This window comes from Aethalodelphis obliquidens, unplaced genomic scaffold (genome assembly GCF_003676395.1).
Source record: "Aethalodelphis obliquidens isolate GAN/ISIS:26980383/991018 unplaced genomic scaffold, ASM367639v1 scaffold61, whole genome shotgun sequence".
In the NCBI taxonomy this organism is placed as follows: domain Eukaryota; kingdom Metazoa; phylum Chordata; class Mammalia; order Artiodactyla; family Delphinidae; genus Aethalodelphis; species Aethalodelphis obliquidens.
In genome coordinates, this window is record NW_020838005.1 from 4,900,943 (window position 1) to 4,920,864 (window position 19,922).

The 19,922-nt window shown below is 37.0% G+C and overlaps 1 protein-coding gene across 2 annotated transcripts in view; it reads left to right on the top strand.

The window, feature by feature from the left end:
* The window catches only part of FZD3 (frizzled class receptor 3), a 93,626-nt gene that overhangs the window by 71,713 nt on the left and 1,991 nt on the right, over positions 1–19,922 (top strand). For both annotated transcript variants that reach the window (XM_027087886.1, XM_027087885.1), the window contains 2 exons: positions 9,555–9,703; positions 13,757–13,990. In XM_027087886.1, coding sequence (XP_026943687.1) covers positions 9,555–9,703; positions 13,757–13,990 — 383 coding nt within the window. The remainder of the gene's footprint in view (positions 1–9,554; positions 9,704–13,756; positions 13,991–19,922) is intronic.

The following is a 19,922-nucleotide window of genomic DNA, read 5'->3' on the forward strand; positions in this document are numbered from 1 at the left end:
TTTAGACTGTTCTTTTTTTTTTGAATTTTATTTATTTTTTTATACAGCAGGTTCTTATTAGTTTTCCATTTTATACATATTAGTATATGTCAATCCCAGTCTCCCAATTCATCACACCACCACCACCACCCCGCCGCTTTACCCCCTTGGTGTCCATACATTTGTTCTCTATATCTGTGTCTCTATTTCTGCCCTGCAAACCGGTTCATCTGTACCATTTGTCTAGGTTCCACATATATGCGTTAATATACGATATTTGTTGTTCTCGTTCTGACTTACTTCACTCTGTATGGCAGTCTCTAGATCCATCCACGTCTCTACAAATGATACAATTTCGGTCCTTTTAATGGCTGAGTAATATTCTGCTGTATATATGTACCACATCTTTATCCATTCGTCTGTTGATGAACATTTAAGTTGCTTCCATGACCTAGCTATTGTAAATAGTGCTGCAATGAACATTGGGGTGCATGTGTCTTTTTGAATTATGGTTTTCTCTGGGTGTATGCCCAGTAGTGGGATTGCTGGGTCATATGGTAATTCTGTTTTTAGTTTTTTAAGGAACCTCCATACTTTTCTTCATAGTGGCTGTATCAATTTACCTTCCCACCAACAAACAGTGCAAGAGGGGTTCCCTTTTCTCCACACCCTCTCCAGCATTTGTTTGTAGATTTTCTGATGATGCCCATTCTAACTGGTGTGAGGTGATACCTCATTGTAGTATTGATTTGCATTTCTCTAGTAATTAGTGATGTTGAGCAGCTTTTCATGTGCTTCTTGGCCATCTGTATGTCTTCTTTGGAGAAATGTCTATTTAGATCTTCTGCCCATATTTGGATTGGGTTGTTTGTTTCTTTAATATTGAGCTGCATGAGCTGTTTATATATTTTGGAGATTAATCCTTTGTCCATTGATTCATTTGCAAATATTTTCTCCCATTCTGAGGGTTGTCTTTTCATCTTGTTTGTAGTTTCCTTTGCTTTGCAAAAGCTTTTAAGTTTCATTAGGTCCCATTTGTTTATTTTTATTTCCATTCCATTTTGTTTTTATTTCCATTCCATTTTATTTCCATTAGGAGATGGATCAAAAAAGATCTTGCTGTGATTTATGTCAAAGAGTGTTCTTCCTATGTTTTTCTCTAAGAGTTTTATAGTGTCCAGTCTTACATTTAAGTCTCTAATCCATTTTGATTTATTTTTGTGTATGGTGTTAGAGAATGTGCTAATTTCATTCTTTTACACGTAGCTGTCCAGTTTTCCCAGCACCACTTATTGAAGAGACTATCTTTTCTCCATTGTATATCATTGCCTTCTTTGTCATAGATTAGTTGACCATAGGTGCGTGGGTTTACCTCTGGGTTTTCTATCTTGTTCCATTGATCTGTGTTTCTGTTTTTGTGCCAGTACCATATTGTCTTGATTACTGTAGCTTTGTAGTATAGTCTGAAGTCAGGGAGTCTGATTCCTCCAGCTCCGTTTTTTTCCCTCAAGACTGCTTTGGCTATTCGGGGTCTTTGGTGTCTCCCTACACATTTTAAGATATTTTGTTCTAGTTCTGTAAAAAATGCCATTGCTAATTTGATAGGGATTGCATTGAATCTGTAGATTGCTTTGGGTAGTATAGTCATTTTCACAATGTTGATTCTTCCAATCCAAGAACATGGTATATCTCTCCATCTGTTTGTATCCTCTTTAATTTCTTTCATCAGTGTCTTATAGTTTTCTGCATACAGGTCTTTTGTCTCCCTAGGTAGGTTTATTCCTACGTATTTCATTCTTTTTGTTGCAGTGGTAAATGGGAGTGTTTCCTTAATTTCTATTTCAGATTTTTCATCGTTAGTGTATAGGAATGCAAGAGATTTCTGTGCATTAATTTTGTATCCTGCAACTTTACCAAATTCATGGATTAGCTGTAGTAGTTTTCTGGTGGCATCTTTAGGATTCTCTATGTATAGTATCATGTCATCTGCAAACAGTGACAGTTACTTCTTCTTTTCCAATTTGTATTCCTTTTATTTCTTTTTCTTCTCTGATTGCCCTAAGACTTCCAAAACTATGTTGAATAATAGTGGTGAAGAGTGGACATCCTTGTCTTGTTCCTGATCTTAGAGGAAATGCTTTCAGTTTTTCACCATTGAGAATGATGTTTGCTGTGGGTTTGTCATATATGGCCTTTATTATGTTGAGGTAGGTTCCCTCTGTGCCCCCTTTCTGGAGAGTTTTTTATCATAAACCGGTGTTGAATTTTGTCAAAAGCTTTTTCTGCATCTGTTGAGATAATCATATGGTTTTTATTCTTCAGTTTGTTAATATGGTGTATAACATTGATTGATATGTGTATATTGAAGAATCCTTGCATCCCTGGGGTAAATCCCACTTGATGATGGTGTATGATCCTTTTAATGTGTTGTTGGATTCTGTTTGCTAGTATTTTGTTGAGGATTTTTGCATCTATATTCATCAGTGATATTGGTCTGTAATTTTCTTTTTTTGTAGTATGTTTGTCTGGTTTTGGTATCAGGGTGATGGTGGCCTCATAGAATGAGTTTGGGAGTGTTCCTTCCCCTGCAGTTTTTTGGAAGAGTTTGAGAAGGATGGGTGTTAGCTCTTCTATAAATCTTTGATAGAATTCATCTGTGAAGCCATCTGGTCCTGGACTTTTGTTTGTTGGAAGATTTTTAATCACAGTTTCAATTTCATTACTTGTGATTGGTCTGCGCATAGTCTCTATTTCTTCCTGGTTCAGTCTTCAAAGGTTATACCTTTTTAAAAATTTGTCCATTTCTTCCAGGTTGTCCATTTTATGGACAAAGAATTGCTTGTAGTAGTCTCTTAGGATGCTTTGTATTTCTGTGGTGTCTGTTGTAACCTCTCCTTTTTCATTTCTAATTTTATTGATTTGAGTCTTCTACCTCTTTTTCTTGATGAGTCTGGCTAATGGTTTATCAATTTTGTTTATCTTCTCAAAGAACCAGCTTTTAGTTTTATTGATCTTTGCTATTATTTTCTTTGTTTCTATTTCATTTATTTCTGCTCTATTCTTTATCATTTTTTTTCCTTCTGCTAACTTTGGGTTTTGTTTGTTCTTCTTTCTCTAGTTCCTTTAGGTGTAAGGTTAGATTGTTTATTTGAGATTTTTCTTGTTTCTTGAGGTAGGCTTGTACTGCTATAAACTTCCCTCTTAGAACTGCTTTTGCTGCATCCCATAGGTTTTGGATCATTGTGTTTACATTGTAATTTGTCTCTAGGTATTTTTTGACTTCCTCTTTGATTTCTTCAGTGATCCCTTGGTTATTTAGTAACATATTGTTTAGCCTCCATGTTTTTGTGTTTTTTACGTTTTTTTCCCTGTAATTGATTTCTAATCTCATAACATTGTGGTCAGGAAAGATGCTTGATATGATTTCAATTTTCTTAAATTTACTGATGCTTGATTTATGACCCAGGATGTGATCTATCCTGGAGAATGTTCCGTGTGCACTTAAGAAGAAAGTGTAATCTGCTGTTTTTGGATGGAATGTCCTATAAATATCAATTAAATCTATCTGGTCTATTGTATCATTTAAAGCTTCTGTTTCCTTATTTACTTTCATTTTGGATGATCTGTCCATTGGTGTAAGTGAGGTGTTAAAGTCCCCCACTATTATTGTGTTACTGTCGATTTCCTCTTTTATAGCTGTTAACAGTTGTCTTACGTACTGAGGTGCTCCTATGTTGGGTGCATATATATTTACAATTGCTATATCTTCTTGGACTGATCCCTTGATCATTATGTAGTGTCCTTCCTTGTCTCTTGTAACATTCTTTGTTTTAAAGTCTATTTTATCTGATATGAGTACTGCTACTCCAGCTTTCTTTTGATTTCCATTTGCATGGAATATCTTTTTCTATCCCCTCACTTTCAGTCAGTATGTGTCCCTAGGTCTGAAGTGGGTCTCTTGTAGACAGCATATATACGGGTCTTGATGCTGAATTCTCTTAGCTTTTGCTTGTCTGTAAAGCTTTTGATTTCTCCTTCAAATCTGAATGAGATCCTTGCTGGGTTGTGTAATCTTGGTTGTAGATTCTTTCCTTTCATCACTTTAAGTATATCATGCCACTCCCTTCTTGCTTGTAGAGTTTCTGCTGAGAAATCAGCTGTTAACCTTATGGGAGTTCCCTTGTATGTTATTTGTTGTTTTTCCCTTGTTGCTTTCAGTAATTTTTCTTTGTCTTCAATTTTTATCAGTTTGATTACTGTGTGTCTCAGCGTGTTTCTCCTTGGGTTTATCCTGCCTGGTACTCTCTGTGCTTCCTGGATTTGAGTGGCTATTTTCTTTCCCATGTTAGGGAAGTTTTCAACTATAATCTCTTCAAATATTTTCTCGGGTCCTTTCTCTCTCTCTTCTCCTTCTGGGACCCCTATAATGCGAATGTTGTTGCATTTAATGTTGCCCCAGAAGTCTCTCAGGCTGTCCTCATTTCTTTTCATTCTTTTTTCTTTATTCTGTTCCACAGCAGTGAACTCCACCATTCTGTCTTCCAGGTCACTTCTCCGTTCTTCTGCCTCAGCTATTCTGCTATTGATTCCTTGTAGTGTATTTTTAATTTCAGTTATTGTATTGTTTATCTCTGTTTGTTTGTTCTTTAATTCTTTGAGGTGTTTGTCCTTTAATTCTTCTAGGTCTTTGTTAAACATTTCTTGCATCTTCTCAATCTTTGCCTCCATTCTTTTTCTGAGGTCCTGGATCATCTTCAGTATCATCATTCTGAATTCTTTTTTCTGGAAGGTTTCGTATCTGCACTTTATTTAGTTGTTTTTCTGGGGTTTTATCTTGTTCCTTCATCTGGTACATAGCCCTCTGCCTTTTCATCTTGTCTGTCTTTCTGTGAATGTGATTTTTGTTCCACAGGCTGCAGGACTGTAGTTTTTCTTGCTTCTGCTGTCTGCCCTCTGGTGGATGAGGCTATCTAAGAGGCTTGTGCAAGTTTCCTGATGGGAGGGACTGGTGGTGGGTAGAGCTAGGTGTTGCTCTGGTGGGCAGAGCTCAGTAAAACACTAATCCTGTTGTCTCCTGACCACAATGTTATGAGATTAGAAATCAATTACAGGGAAAAAAACGTAAAAAACACAAAAACATGGAGGCTAAACAATATGTTACTAAATAACCAAGGGATCCCTCCTTGTTGGTTGTTTGGCCTGAGGTGACCCAACACTGGAGCCTTCCCTGGGCTCTTTGGTGGGGCTAATGGCGGACTCTGGGAGGGCTCACGTCAAGGAGCACTTCCCAGCTCTTCTGCTGCCAGTGTCCTTGTCCTCATGGTGAGACACAGCCACCCCCTACCTCTGCAAGGGATCCTCCAACACTAGCAGTTAGGTCTGGTTCAGTCTCCCCTGGGGTCACTGCTCCTTCCCCTGGGTCCCGAAGCACACACTACTTTGTGTGTGCCCTCCAGGAGTGGAGTCTCTGTTTCCTGCAGTCCTGTTGAAGTCCTACAGTCAAATCCAGCTAGCCTTCAAAGTCTGATTCTCTAGGAATTCCTCCTCTAGTTGCTGGACCCCCAGGTTGGGAAGCCTGACATGGAGCTCAGAACCTTCACTCCAGTGGATGGACTTCTGTGGTATAAGTGTTCTCCAGTTTGTGAGTCACCCACCCAGCAGTTATGGGATTTGATTTTATTGTGATTGCACCCCTCCTACCGTCTCATTGTGGCTTCTCCTTTGTCTTTGGATGTGGGGTATCTTTTTTGGTGATTTCCAGTTTCTTCCTGTCGATGATTGTTCAGCAGTTAGTTGTGATTCCAGTGCTCTCGCAAGAGGGAGCGAGTGTACGTCCTTCTACTCTGCCATCTTGAAACAGTCTCTAGCAGTGCTGAATAATTTTCAATGTATTTTTTTTCTCATAATACGAAGTATAAGTATATATTGTAAATGTATGTGAGTATTTATTGTGCACTTAACTATGTGCCAGACACTGGTCTAGGCTCTGGGGATAAAACCATTGGGGAAAAAAACTCCTCATGGAGTTTATACTTTAGAAGGAGTAAACTATATATTGTTTAAAAGCAGCAGTATAACCCAAACAGACTTGAAAGAAATACATTGGTAAATAGGAAAAGATACACCTTGAAGATGTGCTGGTATGATGAAATAAAAAGCTGATGTGGCAATATTAATGTCACATAAAATACTGTTAGAGGTGAAGAGCACTAAAAAAGTAAATTGGGCAGCTAGAACATTTATATAACACGTAACATAGGCTTAAAAGTGAAAAATGACAGGATTAGAAGGAAAACTGATCAGCCCACAGTTTAGCATACCTCTATTAAAATGGATAGGTAAACAGAAAATTAGTCAGGAAAACATGTGTACCTCGTTTTATTGCACTTCGCTTTATTGTGCTTTGCAGATAATGCATTTTTTACAAATTGAAGGTTTGTGGCAACCCTGTGTTGAGCAAGTTTGTTGGTACCATTTTTCCAACAGCATTTGCTCACTTCCTGTCTCTGTGTCACATTTTGGTAATTCTCACATTACAGACATACCTCAGAGATATTGCAGGTTTGGTTCCGGACCACTGCAATAAAGCAAATATCACAATAAAGCAAGTCACACAAATTTTTTGGTTTCCATGTGCATATAAAAGGCTCTCCTTGGACCTCCCTATTAGCTTAGACACAACAATATTGAAATCAGGCCAACTAACCTTAACAATGGTCTGTAAGGGTTCAGGTGAAAGGGAGAGTTGCACATCTCTCACTTGAAATGAAAAGCTAGAAATGATTAAGCCTAGTGAGGAAGGCATGTTGAAAGTCGAAACAGGCAAAAAGTTAGGCCTCTTGAACCAAACAGTTAGCCAAGTTGTGAACACAGAGGGAAAGTTCTCGAAGGAAATTAAAAGTGCTATTCCAGTGAACACACTAATGATAAGAAAGTGGGAAAGCCTTATTGCCAATATAGAGAAAGTTTTAGTGGTCTGGATAGAAGAACAAACCAGCCACAACATTCCCTTAAACCAAAGCCTAATCCAGAGCAAGGCCCTAACTCTCTTCAATTCTATGAAGGCCGAGAGATGAGGAAGCTGCAGAAGAAAAGTTTGAAGCTAGCAGACGTTGATTCATGAGATTTAAGGAAAGAGGCCATCTCTATAACATAAAAGTGCAAGGTGAAGCAGCAAGTGCTGATGCAGAAGCTGCAGCAAGTTATCCAAAAGATCTAGCTAAGAAAATTAATGAAGGCGGCTGGCTGCACTGAACAACAGATTTTCAATGTAGATGAAAGTCTTATATTGGAAGAGGATGCTGCCAGGACTTTCATAGCTAGAGGGGAGAAGTCAGTGCCTGCCGTGAGAGCTTCAAAGGACAGGGTGACTCTTGTTAAGGGCTAATGTAGCTGGTGAGTTTTAAGTTGAAGCTAATGTTCATTTACCATTTTGAATTATGCTAAATCTACTCTGCCTGTGCTCTCTAAATGGAAAAACAAAGTCTGGATGACAGCACAACTGTTTACAACATGGTTTACTGCAGCCCACTGTTGAGATCTACTGCTCAGAAAAGAAAAGATTCCTTTGAAGATGTTACTGCTTATTGACAATGCATCTGGTCACCCAAGCACTCTGATGGAGATGTACAACATTAATGTTATTTTCATGCCTGCCTACCCAACATCCACTCTGCAGCCCACAGATCAAGGAGTAATTTCAACTTTCAAGTCTTTATTATTTAAGAAATACACTTTTTTTTTTTTTTTTTGCCACGTGTTGCTCAGCTTGTGGGATCTTAGTTCCCCTACCAGGGATTGAACCCGGGCCACCGCAGTGAAAGCGCCAAGTTCTAGCCACTGGACCACCAGGGAATTCCCATAAGAAATTACACTGTTTGAGGCTATAGCTGCCATAGATAGTGATTCCTCTGATGGACCTGGGCAAAGTCAATTGAAAAGCTTCTGGAAAGGATTCACCATTCTGGATGCCATTAAGAACATTCATGATTCATGGGAAGAGGTCAAAATATCAACATTAACAGGAGTTTGAAAGAAGTTGATTCCAGCCCTCATGGATGACTTGGAGGGCTTTAAGACTTCAGTGGAGGAAGTAACTGCAGATATAGTGGAAGTAGCAAGAGAACTAGAATTATAAGTGTAGCCTTAAAGATGTGACTAAATTGCTGCAATCTCATGATAAAACTTTAATGGATGAGGAGTTGCTTTTTATGGGTGAGCATGAACAATCTGACTTCTCAAGGTGGAATCTGCTTCTGGTGAAGATGCTGTGAAGATCTTGTTGAAATGACAACAGAGGATTTAGAATATTATATAAACTTAGTTGATTAAGAAGTGGCAGGGTTTGACTCCAGTTTTGAAAGAAGTTCTACTTTGGGTAAAATGCTTTCAAACACCATTGCCTGCTACAGAGAAATTGTTCATGAAAGGAAGAGGCAATGGATGAGGCACACTTCACTGTGGTCTTATTTTAAGCAATTGTCACGGCCACCCCAGCCTTCAGCCGCCACCACCCTGATCAGTCAGCAGCCTTCAACATTGAGGCGAGACTCTCCACACAAAAGGAGTACGACTCATTGAAGGCTCAATGATGGTTGCCATTTTTTAGCAATAAAGTATTTTTTAATTAAGGTATGAACATTGTTATTTAGACACTTATGAGTAAATATTGCATACTTATTCAACTACATTATAGTGTAAACATAACTTTTATATGCACTGGGAAACAGAATTATCCCCATGACTCACATTATTGTGGTATTTGCTTTATTGTGGTGGTCTGGAACTAGACTTACAATATCTCTGAGGATGCCTGTATAGAAGATTTGAACAACACAACTAATAAAGTTGATCTAATACATATAGAAAATTTTGTACCCAACAAATACAGAGTAAGCGTTATTTTTGAGTACACGAGGAATACTTTAAAATGGACTGTGTCCTAAATCACAAAAGAAGTCCCCAAAATTTAAGGTAACCAGAATCAAATAGACCACATTCTATGACCACAGTAACTAAACTTGAAATCAACAATAAAGAGAACTTTTAAAAAAACTCATCTGAATAGAAACTAAAAAACTCACTCATAGGTTAAAGAGGAAGCTTGAAAACAGCCAGCAAAGTAAACATGAAAGTAGGTAGGAGGAGGAGCATATTAAATATAAAAACAGGAATTAATAAAATGGGGGGGAAAGATTAACACTTTCCTAATTGTGTATTGTGATGACCAATGATAAGATGAGTGAAATTGGCCAAGAAGAATATAGGTATTATTTGAGCCTCTATTCCTATTCATGGTATATTTTCTATATTAGTAATCTTTTTCTTTAGAAGGTATCCAATATGAGCTAATAAGAAGACTATAGAACTCAAAATATAGAACATAAATTTGTTGTCAAATTTTCAGTAGTGTGTCTTTTCCATATAACAAGAAAATTAACTATAGAACTGTGTAAGTGAAAATATCAGACTTATAGAATTATTTTACTATTTATTTTATTTAAAAGATTTTATAATGGCCTTTAATAGAAAATTCTATTTATATGTGTAAGATATTTTTCTTTCCCTTCTTGTAGGTTACTCAAATGAGTCGTCCAGACCTGATTGTCTTTCTGATGAAATACCTGATGGCTCTCATAGTTGGTATTCCTTCCATTTTTTGGGTTGGAAGCAAAAAGACATGCTTTGAATGGGCCAGTTTTTTTCATGGTCGTAGGAAAAAAGAGTAAGTTGAAGTAAATTATCATGGTGTTCACAAACTTCACATTTACGCAATATTTTTGTGTTTCCTGTGTTAAAATAATTTGGATTTGGAGGAAGTATTCCAAAAAGATTGTAACCTCAGCTTCCACCAGTTATGATTAAACCTTAAATCACAGTTAAAAACTTATTCAGTAAAGATAGTCAAGTAGAACCAGGCTTAAGGCCTATTCCTTACTAATTCAGAATATTTGAGGGAAGACCAATCTTTATTTTAAAAAATCCAAATCATAATCTTCTTAAAATTAAAAACAAATTAATGATTTTATATATATTCTTATTTGATCTTCTTGACACTTCTCTGAGGACTGGTGTGTATTATCATCTCAGTGTTACAGATGAGAAAACTGAGGCACAGAGAGGTTAAGTGCCTTGGCTGAAGTCACATAGGTATTAGATTAGACTTCCATTTCCAACTGTCCATCATTCTTCCAGGTTGTACCATAAATTATTTAAAGAGACAGCATGTTATTCCATTCTCATGAGGTACACGTTAAAGCCAAAATAGCAAAATGATATTAGTAGATAAAATGGAATATGTTAAAGAAATTATTTTAATTCATAGTTGGCCACATTGCATATTAGACTGTCACGGTAAAATATAAGATTTGCCAAAGCAGTCTTCTCAGGGCATATTTGAGGAATCTTGAATTTTTTGACCCATAATTAATGAAACAAAACAAAACAAAATAAGACCCTGCAGTATTCACAAAGGAACAAATGACTTCAAAGTGTTTACTAAGTATAAGTCTTATATGTATACTGTATTTGAATTATCACAAATTCCAAGTTAGTGGAGTCTATATTCTTATGATTTTACTTAACCTAAGTTCCATGGAAAATGGATTTGGTGGGATAGTCTATAAAACTCTTAAGATTATATTTAAAATGTTATTGTGTCTTTTATGGGTTAATGTACTTTTTTTATACAACTTAAAGTACTGCATTAGCAGGATCTGTATTTTCTTAAATACCAGTAATTAGCAGCTTCTGTTACATCGATTAGATTGAGATTTTTTTAAATCACAGTTTTAAAGTGTACATTTCTTATTACCATATCTGAGACTACTGCTAGTAATATCAGATAATGCATTTCCCCTTTAAATACAGTTTCATAGGGCAGAGAAGGAAAGAAGGGGAAAGATGAGTTCAACAACAAAAATGTATTTCCTAAGAATTCATCCTTTGAGAAAGTCTTTAATGAATGTTTACTGTGTGCTTTGAACTATATTGGGATGCCAAGGATTCAGTAGCATACAAAACAGACCAAGTCCTTGCTTTTTGTGGAACATCCTTCCTTGGGGGATTTATCTGTATATTTTTTGAAATTTTTAAATATGTTTTAATCACAGTAAAACATAATTCTGAGGGTTTGAATTAAACATTCCTGGTCATCTCTGGACCATACACAAACAATTCTGTAATACAACAATTCTGTTGTACTAGAAACTCCAGATGGAGCTAAGCCCAAGCTACCCTTTTGAGGAATCTTTCCAGTTATTTGGGGGATCCTGGTTGGGTCAGAATCCTTTTGAAACTGGTTAGAACTCCCAAGAACCCTTCTATTTGGTTTTCTGGAACCATGGACCACCCCCGCAACCCAACAAAGTCATTGTGACCCTCCAGTGCTCTGGGCTAGAGTACCACTCCTCAAGAGTGTGAGCACCCTACAGCCATTTCTAACATTTGTCTGGTTGAGCCTTTGAGAAATGACTATGGAGTAATCATAATAATGGTTATCAATTAATTGAGCACACTTAATACTCCAAGCACTGTCCTAAGCATTTTACATATTATTAAATCATTTAATCCTCTAAACAACCTTGTGAGGGAGATCGTCATTTTACAGATAAGAAACTGAGGCATAGAACCAAGGTTTAATAGCTAATGAATGGTAGAATTGAGATTCACACCCAAGCAGTGTGACTCTAGCCTGCTCTTAACCCCTCTGTTATACTGTGTGTCAAAAGACTGGCTTCTAAAATTATGCAAATCAAATTAGTGTTCTTCCTCTGAATGAAGCCACATTTAAGACTGTGCTTATGCTAATATTTCTGACACTGATTGAAATATTTTTAGAAATCTTCATTTGGAATTATCTGGGTCACGGCACTTAATTTCTCTGGACCTCTGTTTTCTTATTTGTAAAATGAGGGGACAGACCTTCACCATTTGAAGGTGGATTAAATTTTTGGAATGACCAGAAGTCAGTTTGAACCAATTTTTAAAAATAAGTTTAGAAAACAAATTCAGCAATCCAGAGTGACTTGGGATGTATGTATATATGAATAGGGCCATTGATAACACAAGAACAAATGTTGTTTTAACTATCTTTGAGTTGTACTTTATTCTATTTAGTTTTTGACATTTTGTTTTTATCATATACATAAACATTATGTTTTATCATTACTTTATGATTGTCTTTGAAGCCATTTAAACTTAAGTTTGATCCCCAACTGCTGTTTTTTGTTTTTTTAAACATCTTTATTAGAGTATAATTGCTTTACAGTGGTATGTCAAAGTTTCTGCTTTATAACAAAGTGAATCAGTTATACATATACATATGTCCCCATATCTCTTCCCTCTTGCATCTCCCTCCCTCACACCCCCAACTGCTGTTTTGTTGTATGACTTTTGGAAAGTCCTTTAATCCCTTAGAACCTCAGTTTCTTCATCTATAAAATGGGGATCACAATATTTATTCTTAATGGATATCTAATATCTTTTTAGGACTTAATCTCTATAATAAAAACATTATTAAGAAAGATTAAAGGAGAGTATATGTAAAATACCTGGCACAATTCAGGTACTCAACAAATATTAGTCTTTCAGCCCTTCTACCCCAGCACTAAAACAACAATGGCAATAACAACAATGATCTTTTTCTAATTCGAAAACTTAGAATATATGCACTTTCTCAATTTATGATCCAATCTTTACATGTTGGAGAGGTTTTTTTTAATGAAATTGTCTAATTTTAACTTTATGTATGATTCTCATAGTCATTATTTACACAAACTGATACACTGACCTTTGCAACTATTTAATTGGCTCTTTTATTAATTACCACTTTGTTCATCATCATGAACATCTGTCTGCTTTTAACCCTTTCATAGCAGTTAAAAACTTTTGCTCTGGAGCTTCCCTGGTGGCACAGTGGTTGAGAGTCCACCTGCCGATGCAGGGGACGCGGGTTCGTGCCCCGGTCCGGGAAGATCCCACATGCCACGGAGCAGCTGGGCCCGTGAGCCATGGCCACTGATCCTGCGCGTCCGGAGCCTGTGCTCCGCAACGGGAGAGGCCACAACAGTGAGAGGCCCGCGTACCACAAAAAAAAAAAAAAAAAGACTTTTGCTCTGGACATAATTCATCCCCTTAATTCTTTTTTCCTAAGCCTTTAATGGTTCTGGGACTTAATTGTATGTTTGCTTAAATTAATTTTTCATATGTTTTGTTCTAGTTATGATCATTCATGTTTATTCCAGCACTAGACAAATGTTCTGTCATAAAGTCAACTTGTTACCTTAAAACAACTGCTCTTACAAATTAAAAAATGTGTCTATGCCATGATGAGGCCTCTACTACTTCCATAAACCATGCAAGAAAATAGTATTTCTGCTTTATAATAGTACCTTTGTAATATTTCAGTGTCCTTGAGAATGATAAATTTCTTTAGCTGAAAGGGACTTTTAGAAATGATGAAATTGTGTACCTTCATTTTATAGATGAGGAAAATTAAGAAAAGGGGATAGTGAGTTGCCTAAGATTATATATTTATTGACAGAGTTGGAACTAAAATCCTGATTTCCTTATTCTAATACGAACCTCTTTCTATCCTACCACTTTTGGGAACAGATTGACACAAATTTTTGTTATATTCTCTCTTCGGTCAACAGTGTTACCTTATATCTGTCCTAAAGACGTTATTTGGGAAAGAATTAATTTCAAGAATAACATCAGTTTGTCAAAAAAGTAGAGATGTTAGTCTGTATCTTAAACTTAGTATTTTGTTGTCTAGGATAGTGAATGAGAGCCGACAGGTACTCCAGGAACCTGATTTCGCTCAGTCCCTCCTGAGGGATCCAAATACTCCTATTATAAGAAAATCAAGAGGAACTTCCACTCAAGGAACATCCACACATGCTTCTTCAACTCAGCTGGCCATGGTGGATGATCAGAGAAGCAAAGCAGGGAGTGTCCACAGCAAAGTGAGCAGCTACCATGGCAGCCTCCACAGATCCCGTGATGGCAGGTGAGTTTTATTGGTAGATTAGTTTATTTCGTGTGCTGAATTAGAGTCACACGGCGAGTAGCCAATGTGACTACTACTATTGGAAGAGTAGCCAATTCTGAAAAAGAAGTTGATCATTATTAACGTTTTTGAACTTTCCTAGGTACAGTTGTCCCAGATTATGGTCAGACTTAATGCCAGTCAGAGGAGTTTAGAGTTTGACTCGGTGCAGCAAGCAATATGGAGTCATTGACAGGTATTACTGATCAGGGAGAAGGCACGGTAAAAGTGGTTATTTTAGTAAGATTAATTTGGCAAACAGTTATGGAATACCTACCATGTCAGGCATTGTGCTAGGCTCTGGGAATACAAAGATGATTTAGGCATGATCTTTGTTCTTAATAAGCTCAAGAAAGATAGTGTAGTCATTATTTGTGTTGTGGTTAAAAGCATGGAGTCTGGAATGATAAGCCTCAGTTTCCTCATCTGTAAAATGGAAATAGTAATAATATTTGCCCCTTTAGCAATGTTGTAAACAATAAATGAGATAATGTACCTAATTGTTTGGAACAGTGCCCATCTCAGTAAGTGCCTGATATCAACTTTTATTATCATTATTATAAGTTAATAATTAAAGTAAAATGCAAATATAATGGTATAGTCCAGAGGTTGGCAAACTTTTTCTATAAAGAGCCACATAATAAATAACTTTAGTCTTTGTGGGTCATATGGTCTTTGTTGACGACTATTCATTTCTGCTGTTGTAGCATGAAAGCAGCCATAGGCAATATGTAGTCAAAATGGGAATGGCTGTGTTCCAGTAAAACTATTTACAAAAATAGCAAGGGGCCTCATTTGACTGGCAGACCATAGTTGGCCAACCCCTGTTTAGTAGCTTGGACGAGGGGGTGGTTAATTGTGGTGGGGAAGGGGATGGGAAAAAGCTTCACAGAGGATGTTTGAGAGTGGGCTGGATGTGCTTTCCTGTTAACTTTGATGGTGGAGACACTAGAATTAGAAACTTCTTAGGAGCTTTGCATTAATTCAGCCGAGAGATGATGAAGGCTTATGGAAGAGCAGTGGCAGTGGCAAGAGAGGAAGAGCTGATGTGAAGGATATTTGAAAAGAAGAAATGAAGTGATAGGAGTTGGAGATGGATTGAAGCAATTGGAGAGAAGGAATGTGCCAAAGATTTTTTTTTTAATATTTCTAGTTTGGGAAACTGAAAGAATGAAAATTACAATGCCTGAAATTCTTTGTTCACTTTGAAACATCTCTGTTTCTACAGCTGTCCTGTATCCTTCCAGTCTCATTCCAGCCTTTCTCTCAGTGTTCCCTGTCCTCCTACTATAGGATATGATTCCTATACTTACTGTCTTTTTAGTCCTTCTGGTTTGTCCTCTCAACTTGCTTTCTTTCGCCTTCTAACTTGGTCAGCTACCCTATGTTTTAAAAAGTAGCAGCCTTTCTTTGACTATCATATATTTTCTATCTTTTATCCATTTCTTTTTCTCTTCCTTGCCAGATTTTTGAAATGAATATTTTGAATATTTCCATTCTACCAATTGCATCCTTCATTCCTTGTATTTCTAGTCTTTTTCACCTTCTTACCCACTTCTAACATCACCAATGACTTGTTTTTTAATCACATTCAAAGATCTTCTCTTTCCTACCTTTTCCTTCCATTCAGCACTCCTAAATAAAAAGCATTCTTCTAAGTGCTAGGGACACAGAGATGGAAGACAGAAGAGTAAACAGTCGGTAGTAGTATACTTTAATGGGTATGATAAAATCATGTACAAAGTGCTTTGAGATTCCAGAGAAGAAAACCATTTAAGTTACCATGGAAAATCTTGTTCACAAACAGGATAGCACTTTAATTTGAATAGGATTCAGAGGAGGCAGTTGGAAATTTCAGACAAGGAAACAGCATATGAGGAGGGAAGGAGGACAAACGGGCAGTTAAGTACCAGGGCAACTGTAGGAGATGAAACATGCTGGGAAGTTTGGGGGTTTTTCCCTTACAGCAATGAGAAACTATTAGAAGACTTTGAGCATTGGGGTGATAAAATCAGATTTGTATTTTAGGAAGATCACTTTGACAACAGCATAGGAGAGGAGATTGTAAGTAAGCCCAGTTGGGAAGTTTCTAGAGTAATTTAGAGGTCTTAACTTAAGACACTCATAAAGAGGGAGGAAATCAGAGAATCTTTCAGAGTACGTTTTGTCAACACCACCCTCCATGAACTGACTCTCAGCATTATTTGATGTTTGACATTATTAGCCTTATCCTTTTCAATAAGGAATGAACAGTTAGAATACAGCTCTTATGCATGTGGCATTCTGTGTATAAAGAGATATATAGAAGAAAGCTAAAGTATAATTTCTGCACTCTAGAAGAATATAACCTTATGAGAAAGATAGGACATATACATAAGAACCAACTAAAAAATAGTGCAAGCCAGCATATAATTAAAACAGTGAGTATTAGAGATGATCAATGTTATAGAACTTCAGAAAAGGGGAAGATCAGATTGGCCCATGAAAATATCTCAGAGGAGATAAGTAGGGTGAGTGAATGGTAATACAAGATAAGTTCATATTGAGTAGAGAATTTCTGAAGGCAATTAAATATAGGGGGATTTCAGCATCAGTAATCTGAATGGAATGGGAGTTTAGATAAGAAAGTTTATAATCTTTAATATAAGGTAGTTGGTAATTAAAATTGTGAGATAGAATTCCTTGAATCTTAATAAAAAAAAGAACAGACCAAGAACAAGACCTTGGTAAATACAGTAATGATAATACAATAAGAGGGACTTCCCTGGTGGCACAGTGGTTAAGAATCTGCCTGCCAATGCAGGGGACACGGGTTCGAGCCCTGGTCCTGGAAGATCCCACATGCCGCAGAGCAGCTAAGCCCACGCACCACAACTACTGAGCCTGTGCTCTAGAGCCCGTGAGCCACAACCACTGAGCTTGCACGCCTAGAGCCTGTGCTCCGCAACAAGAGAAGCCACTGCAATGAGAAGCCCACGCACCGCAACCAAGAGTGGCCCCCACTCACCACAACTAGAGAAAGCCCACGTGCAGCAACAAAGACCAAACGCAGCCAAAAATTTTAAAAATTTAAAAAAAAATTGTCTTTAAAAAAAAAGTAATAATAATACAATAAGAATAGCCTAGCATGTGATTCAGAGAAAGTGCTTATAGACATATGAAGGAATCTGTGAAAGTATAGTGTCATGGAAACTAGGGGATATACTATGACCTCCTGTAATGGCCTTTCTTATCTCTGATTAATTAAAATCATACTCATCCTTTAAGGCCTGCTTGATTCCCATATCCATGGCAGTTAATTAATTGCTTTTTAGTCATCCTTTCGGTGTGACCTATTTTCAATACAGTTGTTTTTCCTTGGCTAAGTTTGCAGTTTCTGGAGGATGTGAACTTGGTGACAGACATTTGTATATTCCCCTACAGTATCTAGACCGGTGCATATTAGGAGACAAATAAATCTATCAAACAACTTTAGAAATAATGTGGGCATGCCATCTCATGGTGATTTCTTTCTGCATCAGTTTTTAAGTTTACACGTGAACACTATATTTGGCCATGGTTTTCTCATCATTTCATGGTATCTTGGCTGTGAGATCACACATATACACACATTCCTGCTTCTCAGTACTCACTCTAGTCCAGACTCCTTGATGGATAATTACTGATCTCAGTGCTACGTAAAATAAACTAAGACTTGGGTAAATATACCTTCACATGTATGTCAACTTCAAAGAATAAGTAATTGGTAGTTAGATAAGAGGATGTAAAAAAGGAAGTGGGGGCTTCCCTGGTGGCGCAGTGCTTGAGAGTCCGCCTGCCGATGCAGGGGACACGGGTTCGTGCCCTGGTCTGGGAAGATCCCACATGCCGCGGAGCGGCTGGGCCCGCGAGCCATGGCCGCTGAGCCTGCGCGTCCGGAGCCTGTGCGCCACAACGGGAGAGGCCACAACAGTGAGAGGCCCGCGTACCGCAAAAAAACAACAACAACAACAAAAAAAAGGAAGTAGATGAGTAGGTAGATGGAGGTTTGAGAAAGAGTGGTTAGTTTGGTAAATAGGTGACATTTTACTATGTAGTTGAGTCCTAATTATCCGTGGGCAGGTGGTTCATATTCTAGAATTTTGTGGATAGCCATCTATTTCACTTAAATAATTAGACAGGGCTTCCCTAGTGGTGCAGTGGTTGAGAGTCCGCCTGCCAATGCGGGGGACACGGGTTCGTGCCCCGGTCCGGGAGGATCCCACGTGCCGCGGAGCAGCTGGGCCCGTGAGCTGAGCCTGCGCGTCCGGAGCCTGTGCTCCGCAACGGGAGAGGCCACAACAGTGAGAGGCCCGCATACCACACACACTAAATAAATAAAAAGTTTTAAAAATAATAATAATTAGACATAAGAACTCAATTTTTTCTATGAAAAAAAAGTATTCTTTTAGTCTTATTCATTAAATTAAACTCAAAGACAGATTTCATTTTAGAAAATACTCAATTCATATTTTTAATTACCTTGATATCATTCCTAGAACACTGCATCATATTTGGTCTTTTTCATTTGCCATATTTGTTTGAAATAGATACTTATGAAGTCATTGAGAGGTGAAAGGTCTCCATATTGGCTGGCAAATCATATTTGGAGAAATCTTTCACTCAGTTTAGGGCAATGATTATTATGTAACATAATTATTAACTAGAATAACAGGCTTATTATGAAATATTTTCATTTGCAAACATTGTAATTATTTTACCAAAACTTGCAAACCAAAGGTAAAACCTTTGTATTCTGAATGTGAATTCTTTTATTAAATAAGAATTAAATGCTCTTTTATAAACCATTCCGTTAACATGAGGAATTTAAAAAATATTTTAAATGTAGCTTTTTATTCTTAAATGTTCTTTTTTGCTTTATGCAAACTGGGAAAAAAGACATGCTTGCTTTTATAATTTTAAAGGACTTAATTTTAAAACTGTGATCTAATGAAAACATTATTTGACAAGCACTGCTATAATACTAGATCAGCTCAGTGGTATATGAATCAATCTTTAAAATCTTTTAAATTTTACAAATGATTCATATTGAGTCATGAAATTTGTTATAATCATTAAATGAGGGAAATGATAAATGCTTTTTGACAGCCAATAGGTCTTCAGCTGCTTTTGATTAGTTGTTTTGATGACTATTTGAAAAAGGAATGGCCTGCTACCATTTTGTTTTTAGAAATAATACTTAAAATTTAATGTATTAATTAAAGTTATAAATTATTTTCAGTTGTTTTCTTTGATCTTTGTTATTCTAAATTAAATATTTTTTACAAAAAGTGTATAGTATGTTTGAGTGTGAGTTTTCTTACCTCTGATGGGGGCTCAGTGAGTCAGAATTGCAACAAAAGAAAATTTAACAGCTCCCACTGCTGCCTTTCAGGATAAGTAGAATGACGGAGAAGACAGTCTGCAATAAGCCAAGTAGCCCAGTTGACATACTCAAAAGCTGTGTCTTGGGCTAGGGATAAAGGAGAGAATTTGCTTTTGCAGGAATATGGGTTACAAAGTCTTAGGAGTTTGCTACTTCTGTATTTAAGTTGATGTAGCTTTTACAAAATAGCATCCTCACAGCCTGAAGCCCTAATGAAAAGTAATTAAGACCATTTACAGGTAGTTAATTCAGCTGTTAACTGGGCTCTCTGTAAAGAAGCTGTCGGCACCTAGCATCATCATTGCTTGCCGATTCCCTCACTTTTTTTTTTTTTTTTTTTGGGTCACGGTAATTTCTCCTCTAATTTCATTTGCTCGCTTTTCCAATGCTACTCTTTTAGTAAAATTGGAGTTTGCTGTCCTACTGATTATAACCATTCTTCTAAACTCCCTGGGACAATGTCATATTTCTTCTGTTGCTGTTCTTCCT